The sequence below is a fragment of the Myotis brandtii genome, unplaced genomic scaffold (assembly GCF_000412655.1).
Source record: "Myotis brandtii unplaced genomic scaffold, ASM41265v1 scaffold2216, whole genome shotgun sequence".
Taxonomy (NCBI): Eukaryota; Metazoa; Chordata; class Mammalia; order Chiroptera; family Vespertilionidae; genus Myotis; species Myotis brandtii.
In genome coordinates, this window is record NW_005358307.1 from 143582 (window position 1) to 154871 (window position 11290).

General features: G+C 51.2%; 1 protein-coding gene across 1 annotated transcript in view; it reads left to right on the plus strand.

The window, feature by feature from the left end:
* SPOCK1 (sparc/osteonectin, cwcv and kazal-like domains proteoglycan (testican) 1) overlaps nucleotides 1-11290 on the plus strand; it is a 148707-nt gene that overhangs the window by 54569 nt on the left and 82848 nt on the right. The window contains exon 3 of the mRNA XM_005866137.2: nucleotides 11156-11270. Within this exon, the coding sequence (XP_005866199.1) occupies nucleotides 11156-11270 (115 nt within the window). The remainder of the gene's footprint in view (nucleotides 1-11155; nucleotides 11271-11290) is intronic.

Consider the following 11290-nt stretch of genomic DNA (forward strand, 5'->3'; position numbering starts at 1 on the left):
CGGGCCTCCCAGGAAGCAGGGACAGCTGGAGAGACAGGCATCCCGGGGGCATTTATAGCCGCAGAGACGTTTTTTATTTTAAGCAGGTGCCAGCACCTCGGAACAGCCTCTTCCTTCTCCCTGAGCTGCCTGAGCCCACACAGCCAGGTGGGCGGGAGACTGTGAGGGGGCCCCTGCCCTCACCCCACCTGCCTCGCACACCTTCTGGCATCTCTCCTGGGGGGTTTCTGCTTCTCCTTACACTTACTGCATGTCCTCATTCTCTTCCCTGTCTTCCCCCTTACTTTTCTTCCCTTCTCTCCTTCTGCCCTGCCTCCCCACTGCTTTCTGTTCCTCCTCTCTCCTCTGTCATTTCCTCCCTTCCTTCCTTCCTTCCTTCCTTCCTTCCTTCCTTCCTTCCTTCCTTCCTTCCTTCCTTCCTTCCCTTGTTCTCCTCATCTGTGGAATGGGAATGGAGGTCCCTAGCTTCCTGGAGTTGCTGGGTGGTGAGGAGTTAATTTCAGCCCCCTCTGCTCACTTTGGCGGTGCGGGGCTTGCTGGCCCTGGGGGGTGTGAGCATGGACAGCGTCAGTTCTCGCTCTCAAGGAGCTTACCACTAGGTGGGAGTCAAGTTCAGACGCCCGATGATCTTTTCTGAGGGCCTGGCTGGGCCACCCTGGACTGTCAGCTCCTGAAATGCTTTGCTCAGGAGAGCCCATTATGATACGTGACAGGTGCTCTCCCAGCCCCAGTAGCTGCAGGCCCTACGCCTCCGGAGCACAAAGGGAAGCTGCCCACATCATCTTAGCCAGGTCCGTGGCTAATCAGCCTGACTTCTGCAGGTGACTTTCGCTAACTCAACAACTTAAAGTGCTTTTGAATAACATCATTATCACTAGTGCAGTTGACATGCAAGGGTTTCATTTGCCATCGTTTAAGAAGAGGCCAGCCAGCTTCAGTTCCCAGCTGTCGCTCAGCCTCGCGGCTGCCTCCAGCAGGGGCCGCCCTTCCTTCCTTTATCTCCTGAGATGCCCGAGAGGCTCTGCCAGGCCCCGCGCTGTTCAGGAGTCTGAGTCACCACACACAGCCTGGCCCAGGGAGAAGCTGAATGAGCTGCATTCACAATGAAGCCTGCCATTCGTTCACGGGCCTGGTCCTCCAGGCAGTCACTGGCTTTCTCCAGGGAGGTTTCAGCTTCTTAATCTACATAACGAACCTACCAACACCAGCTCCCCCACAGGGTTATATCCCACAAGTAAACAGACCTACACTAAGTATGCTAGTGTGGGAGCAAAAAGATATTCATACTTTCCCTCCCACCTTCTAACTTCTGGCTGGGCTAATAGCCAAATTAACAGAGACAGATTAAAGGAGAAAAAGTTTAATACAGGTGCATGGGGAATTCACATAGGCATGATAATTGCAGGAAAATTCCAACATCAGTAAGGCAACATTGATTATATAAGACAAAACTGGACAAAGGAGAAAGGGGGGAGGAGGGTATTAGATCTCAGAGGTGAGAAATGTTTATTTACAGGTAGTTGAGGAAGAGAAGAACACACAGGGCAGGAAAGTCCTTGCTAGGCTACAGAGACAACGGGACCCAGGTGTCCAGCTAACAGGCCTCTGCCTGTAGCCTCGTAGTTACCACACTTGATTCCAATTAGGCTAAGGCTGCCTCCTACGATCTCCTTCCTGAAGCAGGTTTCTCTGTCTGAATCTTTTGGGAAAAGGGGGAGGGTCAAAGGTTCTTTCTGGGTCTCTGTTTTCTTAATAAACAGCTTAAAATCGATATCCCAGAAAGCAGCTTCAGAGTTGCAGAATGTTGGTCCCTTCACTAGGGCCTAGACAAAGATGCGTATTTCCTGCAGGAGGCAGGTATGTAAACAGGCACGTGGGAGCAGTATGGTGAGCTCAGTGAGAGCGAGTGGCACTGGGCACCGAGGCTGGAAACCCAGGAGGCCTGCCTGGAGGGGAAAAGAGCCAGGCAAGGAAGAGGGAAGGTCTCCCAGCTGTCCCTGCTTCCTGAAGTGGCGTACCTCTTCACTGTTGTGTAAATAGCTTTATTTCTACCTGGAGCCCCTCTCCTCCAGTGCTGGGAGGAAACTGACCTCCATCATCTTGTGAGCTTTGCCTTTCTTGGGGTCCTGTCAAGGGTCTGAGCTCCTATTCATAGCCAGACACTGGGGTGGGGGTGGAAGTGCTGGTTTGGGAGGCACCACTGCACACAGGCCATCACTTTCCTTCACTCATTCCTTTACTGAACATATTTTTAAATTATGGTGTGGTTTTTATTATTGATTTTAGAGAGAAAGGAAGGGAGAAGGAGATAGAGAAACATAGATCGGCTGCCTCCTGCACACCCCCTACTGGGGACTGAGCCCACCACCCAGGCATGTGCCCTGACCAGGAATGACACGGTGACCTCTTGGTGCATGGGATGCCGCTCAACCAACCGAGCCACACTACCCAGGGCTATTCAACCTATTTTTATTCAGCACCTACTATGGGTCAGATACTTTGGAAATGTTAGCGTAAGTAGCTAGATATTAACAAAGGAGGTAGCAAAGGGAATCAGACACTATTAAGCCTAATAAAGGTGGGCCTGCTTCACTAGGAAGCTACCACTTCACACACATTAGCGTAAGTAGCTAGGTATTAACAAAGCAGGGGAGCAAAGGGAATCAGACACTATTAAGCCTAATAAACGTGGGCCTGCTTCACTAGGAAGCTACCACTTCACACACTCCCCAGGGGACCGCTGAGTCCCAGACGCAGATAACCAGTCCTTACCCAGGAGGAATAAGAACAGCAGGAGAAACTCCTCTGCTGGGCACAGGCACAGTAGAGGCTGAGATGGCATGGGGTGGGGGGAGTTGCTTTCACTTTGAGGCATGTGCAGTAAGAACTAAGATGATGACCCTAAGGGGGAGTGTTGGCCTGGGAAAAGGATTGGATTGGATAAGGGCCACAGAACCCTGGAGGATCTAGGAAATGCATTGGTTAGGGGGCGGACCCAATGCCAGCTCCGAAAGATTGGGAAGTTGATTTAGTTTGAAGTAGAGCCTGGTCCTTCCCAAACCCGAGATAATATAATCAGCCTAGCAAAGGATCTCACTCTCTCTCTCTCTCTCTCTCTCTCTCTCGCTCTGTAACATGCCCTCACCCTGTTTGCTCACATGTTCTCCCCTGTGGCCTGGGGTCCAGCAGCCCGGTGGACTCCAAGCGTGGGCCTGGGCACAGCCAGCCAGGTCGCAGCTGGGATGCAGACTAACCTGGCTGGATGGTGGCAGGATTGCAGGGGATTGAGCCAAGGATACTGAACTTTTGTACCCTGGGCTTTAGTACTGAGCTTGAAGACAAGTCTAGACTTTTCCTGTGGCAGGACAGACAGAGATGAGACACCGGAGCTGAATCCAGGCCAGTCCTTTTTGTTTGCTGCAGCTTCTTCAATAAATCTTACCTCGAAACCTCATCCTCTGAAATGCTTTTCCCGCGATTCCGTGAGAGGACATTATTTCCACCAGCAATAGCTACAACAGTGAACAAAACAAAGATCCCCTTCTCGTGACCACATTCTAGACAAATAGAAAACAGCAAGTAAAACAAGAAATGTATCCACTGTACTAGATGACGGGTGTTATATGAAAAAGGCACAGTAAAACGGTGTAAGGGGACTGGGGGTGCGGTTATGATTTTAAAGGGATAAAAAGAGAGAAGCCATCAACGAGCAGGTGACATTGGAGCAAAGGCCTGGAGGAGATGAGGGGAGCAGGGAGGGACATTTAAGTGTCCCCGTCTTTGGGGTCCCCTTGGGGCTGGAACTCTTTGCTGCTTCCAGGCTGTGCTTGGCGAGGCCGTGCGTGGCCCTGCCTTTTCTGTCACATTCCTGGCAGTCCTTCTGTGGCCTGTGGGTCTGCCAGCTCCCCAAGAGGAATCCGGTCCTTCCTCATTTACACTGTCCCCCCTAGTTCCAGATAGAGAAAAAGATCCCACAGAAATTTAAATTTCAAAATATTATCCAGACTTCAAAGGATCCCAGGCAGAGTGGATAGCAGAACAAGTCCCAGAGTGAGAAGCAGCAAGGGAGGGAGGCGAGGAAGCCCCAGGTGTGTGCTGAGCATAAAGCGCGGACATGGGACCAGGGCAGGGAGTGGGAGTGAACCTGGAGGCATGCTGGGGCGGGGTGCGGGGGCGCAGACACCCCGAGGCGGCTCCCCTCACCAAGGTCTGGCACTGTTGGGTGCAGGAAGGCTGGAGGAGTTGGCTCAGAGTTGTGACTCATCTCGTAGATTCCTCCTGCCTTAGGAGAGATGGTGTCTGCCTCAGCTCCCCTCACGTGGGGCCCGGCCCCTTGCCTTTGGCATTCCATGTGCACCCGCTTTGTTACAGGAGTTAAAGGACGTTCATTCGGCCTTGGCTCTAAAAGGAAGCCTGCCACAGATGGTGCGTGGACGGGACTGAAATCCCTTCCTCGTTCCCTGAAGGAGGATTGGCGACATCGTGACAATATAAACACGGTCAGGAGAAGTGACTTAAGAGAATGACCTGAGACAAGATGCCTTTCTTCTTCCAGCCTCAGTTGTCCTGCATGCAACACAAGTGTCTTTGCAAGACCTGAAATGCTGCAGGTCCAAGGGCCTGGGGTTCAGTGTTGCTGGCTTACATCCATGGAGAGAACTGTGATTCAGGAGAACTCAGCCATTTGTCTGGCAAATCCTTGCTGAAGGCCTGCTCTGTACAGTCCTAGGCTAATCCTTCAGACGGTGGACAAGATCCTCAGCGCCCCCCTCCCCTGAGAGCTCACCCTCTAGCAGGGAGGCCCGGGAGAAAGTCCCTGCAGCAGGCAGGTGGCCGGGCACTGTAGATGGAGCAGTTCAGAGAGCAAGTAGGAGTGGTTTCTGGGAAGAGATTTCCTAGCACCACTGGGCAAAGGAAGTTTCATTATGTTCCCCCAGCTGTTGGTTTAATAATTATTAAACATGAGGAAGAATAATGCTATGTATACTTGTTTACCCACCACCGAGATTTGGCAGTTCTTAACACTTTGCAGTGTTTTCTCTCTCTCTCTCTCTCTCTCTCTCTCTCTCTCTCCCTGCACATATATACTTTTCACCCTAAATCATTTAGAAATAAGTTGCAGGCATTGGGACACCTTTCCCCTAAGGAAAGGAAACAGGCATTTCCTACATGACAACCATCTTAGTAGATATTATTATATCTACAAGAACAGTTATTCAGTTCACCTAATATACAGTCCATGCTAAAATCACAGCAGTTGAATACACGTCCCCACCCCATCCTTCTCTGTCTCTCGCTGTCCTTTGTGCCTGCCCGCAGCCCTCACCAGCATCAGCCTCATAAACTCCATGAGGATAGGGCCTTGGTCCTGGTGTTGGTTCATGGCCTTAGATTAGGGGCTGTCCCATAGTAGGCGCTCAATAAATAAAGAAGGAACACACACACACACACACACACATATACAGGTTTGGTAAAACTCTGAATGCAACTAAAGTCTCTTCACTGCTTCCTCCTGATGACCACGGACACACTGGGGCCCTGGGCAGAGATGGACGGCTGCGCTTCCCTCCCTCAGGAGTAGGGTGTGCAGTCGGCAGCCACTCACTTTGTGCCCCGTTACTAAAGACAGCAGAGCTGTGAGATTATCCTCCCCCCTTTCTTTGACATGACTTTAGGGGAGTAAAAACAAATCAGAATTCATCAACTGTGAACACAATTGTCAACTGTGAACTGTCAACAGTCTGGTTTAAAAATAGATGATAGGTTGATGAAAAACAGTGGAGAAAGCAATTTATATAAAATGTTAAAAATAATACCCAAAGCATGCAAGGCAAAGCGAAGAGTGTGAGTGGTGGGGAATTGCTCTCGGGGGAGACCTGCGTGAGCAGTGAACCAGACAGAGGTGATTAGTTTTCCTTTACAAATCACAGAAGAGAAGGATTTACTGGCCCTTTGCCGGCAAAGGCTCCCTGGTTCGGTGTGTTATGCAAAACGGGAGGGAAGATTGGTTGTGAAATCTGCTGGCACCTTTATTTTGAAGTAGGTCAACATTTCGCATATTTCTGCTCAGTCGTGAATCTCTGGCTCTCCCTGTCTTCTCTGTCCCCGTGACGCTGGGAGAGGCACTTCTCCAGCAGTAGGTCCAGGGTCTGGGAGTTTTGGGGTTCGCATTTACATTTATATTTGCATTTGTATGAACCGGGTTCCAGCACAATACTTAACGGATTTCCCACTTTCTCAACTCTCCTCTTTTAAATAGGTATGGCCAATTATTTATTTAACTTTGTTATCATAAAGTCTATATAAAGGCTTGAATTTTTCATGTTTCCTCTGTTGTGGGCGGGAGTCGCAACTGATAAAATTTGGCCCAGTTCTTTACGTCCAGCTGCTCTGTGTCCCGAGGCTGCCCTGCCGTTTGTGTTATTTACTTCGTTCCAAGAGAGCCGAGCCATCTTGGCACAAGATCTGTGCTCTATAAACCTAAGTAAGACAGGTGTTTGCATTCCTCAGAGGCCATCTCTTCTTAAAGATCTGGATGGAAGGTACATCCGTTTGCTAGGGCTGCTGTACCAAAGTGCCACAAACTGCGGGTTTTAAACAGCAGAAATGTATTGCGTCCCAGTCCGGAGGTGGAAGTCTGGAATTGAGTGTGGGCAGGTTGGTTCCTTCTGAGGCGTGAGGGAGACTCCATCTCATGCCCCTCTCCTAGCTCCTGGCAGCTGCAAGCACGGCCAAAAAATCCTCCCTGTGTCTTCACACCATCCTCTCCCCTCTGCACTCCTCTGTTTCTGAGTCCAAGGTTCCCCTTCTGGAAAGCACACCCTATTGGATTATGACCCACCCTAACGAGCTCATTTACAACACTAGAGGTCTAGTGCACACAATTTGTGAACGTTGAGGGGGGGGGGGGCATCCCTCAGCCCGGCCTATGCCCTCTCACAATCCAGGACCCCTTGGGGGATGTCGGGCCTAAACCAGCAGTCAGACATCCCTCTCGCAATCCAGGACGCGGTATGCACCAGTGACCATACTTTTCATACAGGTGAAAAGCATCTTGCTGTTGTATGGGCAGCTACATTTTTTTGCCCTGATTATAAAAAGTAGTACATAACATGATCCTTCTGAGACAGTAGTACCATTTTCCCCATCTTATGGGTGGAAAAACTGAAGCAGAGAGAAGTTAAGTAATTGGCTTTGTCACACAGTTATAAGTGTCAGAATCAGGGCCGACTACAAAATGTGCAAGCCAGAGTCCATGCATGTCATCACTGCATCATCCTGTTTTTTCAATGTTAGAGTAGCCTTGCCAGGTTTTAATTTTTAAATCTAAGAGATTTTAATCCAATATATAGGGTAGGGTCCCTTGGTCTGGCCGGTGATCAGGGTCATCTGTGGGGCAACTAGCGGGTGGGGCGATCGGGGGCCCCTGCTGGCACCATCCTTGGCTGGTGGCCTGGCACCACTCATTGGCTGGCTCTCCCCCCCAATTGCTTCTGCTAGTCGCCTCTCTGGGGGTTCAGGGGGCAGGGAAGTGCACGTTATAGCGACCAGTCATTCCACCGTTTGATCGATTTGCATATTAGGGTTTTATTATATAGGATCATTGTCTTTATAAAGACTCTATTTCTGAATCCACATTCTGCAATACTGGGTGTTAGGACTTCAAAATATCTTTTATGAGACATGCAATTTCACCCCTATGGCAAGGTGCAGAGCTTTCCCTCTGGAGGGAGAGTGGAGGCCAGAGCAGGGCTGATTCCTGGCTGCTCAGACCCTGAGGGCGGAGGGCTCCCCCAGGCGGCAGTGACCTGTGACGGGACCCACTCATTGCCCTGGGTCTCTGTCCCCCGCCCCTGGAGCTGCAGGCCTGCCTTAGCTTTGGCCACTTGTGAGCTTTGTGTCATTGACTGGCTCTCCACTCCAAATCCAAAAAATACCTATTTTATACTATTTCCTCCTCTTTTTTTTTATATCCCCCAAATTTTGTTTTTTTCTACAGTGAGGACTTATGGGTGTCCCTCATCAGTTCCCAAGAATGTCAGTTTGTAGTTTGTGTTTTGCTTTTCCACCTTCAGGGCAGACTCTAAGAGGTAGGCTCACAGCCCAGAGTGCTGTAAGCAGGGCGGTGCGGGTGTGTGGGCCCCTCTTCCAGGGAGCCGGAGGACGCTTGGGGAAGGTGTTACAGCCGATCACAGATAGAAACAGGCAGTTACAGTGGCAGTGTGATAAGGCTTTATGGTAAGTAAATGTACTACATTTGACTTCATAAAATAAATTTTTATAAAAAAATTTCACAGTTCCCCCTAAATTAGTTTTGCGGATGCTGTTGACAGATAGTTTGAGAACTGCCAGTCTGAAACGGAGGGTTGTTCCAGAGAGCGGGCCCACGGGAGGAGGGAGAGGGGGCTGGCCAGTGTCTTCACGCTCGCCCCGCACCTGAGCATGCACCGTGCTCTCTGAAATGAAGCCTGTAGTGGAGACGCACTTGCCGCTGACAGCGTTCCTCTGCTTACCTCTGTCCCCTGGACGGTCTGCAGGTGTTCCTGTCACCTTACAGGGGACCTCACCCTGAGCAGGTCTGCCTAGGGCCAACCGGCAGGGTTCTGGACTTTGTGTAGGAAAGAGCTCACACCTGAGCCCAGGGGGCTATGAGAATGTTTATTAAAGCTGCGGAAGGGCTTAGCACAGAAGAAGCAACAGGAGAGCCTAGGCTGGGCCTTCGCTCCCTGGGAAGTCAGAGAAAAGGGGGCCTTGGGGACAGGTTCAGGGGGTTAGTCTGGGACAAGCTGCCGCTGCCCATTGCTCCCCTTGTTGCAAGCCTCATGGGGTCCCTTAGAGTTTAGGGGATGCGTGCTGTGGGGGAAGAAGAGAGGGAAGAAGAAGGGAAAGGGAATGGTGTAGGCTGCTCCCCAGAGGGAGATTGTGTACTGGGTCTTTGTTTTGAGGCTTTTATCTCTCGTGAAGGTGGGAATCTTAGGGGAGGGTCTCAGCAGAATATTCATCAGTTTTCCAGACATCTTCTTTCAGGGCTATGGTCTCTACTGATGCATCAGGGTCAGGGCAGGGGGTCTTTAGTCATTGCAGCTGGTCCTGGTGTCACCCACCTGGTTTGCTGCTTTTCTGGGTCTGGAGCTGAACTACGACTGAGGCCTAGATGTTCTCTCTAGGACAGTGATGGCGAACCTATGACATGCGTGTCAGAGGTGACACGCGAACTCATTTTTTTTGGTTGATTTTTCTTTGTTAAATGGCATTTAAATATATAAAATAAATATCAAAAATATAAGTCTTTGTTTTACTATGGTTGCAAATATCAAAAAGTTTCTATATGTGACATGGCACCAGAGTTAAGTTAGGGTTTTTCAAAATGCTGACACGCCGAGCTCAAAAGGTTCTCCATCACTGCTCTAGGAGGTGGCCTGTGTCTGCTGTAAAGTGTCTGCCAGCTTGTTCAGCTCTGTCTCAGCTTCCCTGTCCACCTTGTCCTGGCTCACTGGCCTGTCTCATGCCCATCCCTGGGGCTCTCTTCTGTGCTGCGTCCCTCCATAGACACACATCCTGCCTCCCCTCGTGGTCACGTCCACATGGCTTCAGAAGAACACCGGTTTTTGCTTCCTCATTAAGTCAGTTAATGTGTGAGGCCGGGGCCATGGCTTTCTTCACCCAGCCCCGCATCTCCTAGGAGCACACTGGGCATATCCTAGACACCTGGCAGGTACGCAGGGGAGTTCTGCATGAAGAGGGAGCCGGCGCCCTGGAGGCCTGTCTGCTGCTCCCGCACGGGTCAGCAGCGGCTGTGGTGACAGGAGTTCCACAAGAGCGACTCCCGGACACTTAGAAGCGGCTGAGAGCCCTTTCCCTCGCTGGGTAATTGGTATGGGAGGACTGGCTGGGCCTCTCACAATGGGCCAGCATTCATCTGCACTCATGTGTGCTGCTTTGCAAATGCTACTGGCCTTTTCCATGCATTAGTGTTCTCCAAGGGCAAGGGCTGTATCTCCTCTTTTCTTTCTTTTAAACCATCCCCCATGGCACCAGATAAGAGCTGCGTGGGGGTAAAATTCGCCTATCTCCTCCTCCTCCTCTGAACCTCCACCAGAGAAACATGGTCCCAAACTCAAGGGCCTTTGCAGAAGACTGACTGCACACAGGCCTTGATCTTGAGGATTTTACAGTCAAAAGGGGGTGAGCTCTCAGCTCAGATGCAGCCAATAGCGACCCAGAGCGCTGAGCCCGCTGTCTGTTCCCTCAAGCCCATCACAGGATGGAGGTGGTGACATGGGTCAGACAAGCCTGTGGCTCCTGGCTCCGCCCCTGTCAGCATCTTCTGTTATTTCAGCTCCAAGCCCCAGTCTCTTATTCTGTAATGTCAGCATAAAAAAGGCTGTTACCTATGGAGGCCTTGTGCCCCTGTGAATAGCACCCTTCTCTCCTGCCTGTGTTCTGAATCGGTTGAGACTCAGGAGTAAAGAGCAGCAGAAAGTGGTGGGGGTAGCCCGTCGTCACAGAGGCAGGGCTGCAAGTGGATGGGTGGCTTTGGGGCTTCCATCGTGAGTCTGAGAACCAGGTGGCTGCTTCCGCCAGTCTCGGGCTGGTTGGAACCACAGGTGTCCTCCAGGGAAAGACTGTGCAGACTTGGGTTTGGATGGTTTAAACAAAAGCATTGACTCCTCTGGTTCCAAAGGGAAGTGCTGGGCCTCACACATACCACAGGAAATAGATAGTTACTGAACGGTTAACTAAGTAGATACTCTCCTCCCCAGAAGGAGTATGGGGGCAGCTGAGAGGGACCAGGCATGCTCCACTCGGGACAAGGAAACGTGGAGAAGCTGCCTCTGCTGGGGGGATGGGGGAGTGGTCTTGTGGAGCCTGTGGGACTCCAAGATGTGGTTCCAGACGAATACCTTGATTAACAGTCACGTTGCGTTTAGCCCTTACTGAGCCAGCCTCCCTGTGCTGCTGCAGCAGTTTTAGATGTGACTGTCCACCTGGAGAAACATGTCTTATTCCGTGTGCTGTAATTCCGACTGTACCCAAGACAGCTCCGCACGCCCCGTCCTTGCCCTGTGCACACAGAGGGCACGCTGTTCCCTGAGGAAGCCCAGGGGGCACTTGCCCGGCTTCCCCTAAGGCCTGTCCTCTCTCTCCTCTGCAGTGCAAGATGGAGTTCCACGCTTGTTCCACTGGCAAGAGCCTCAGCACCCTCTGTGACGGGCCCTGCCCATGTCTCCCTGAGCCCGAGCCTCCGAAGCACAAGGCAGAGAAGAATGGTGAGTGGATCGCAGAGGAG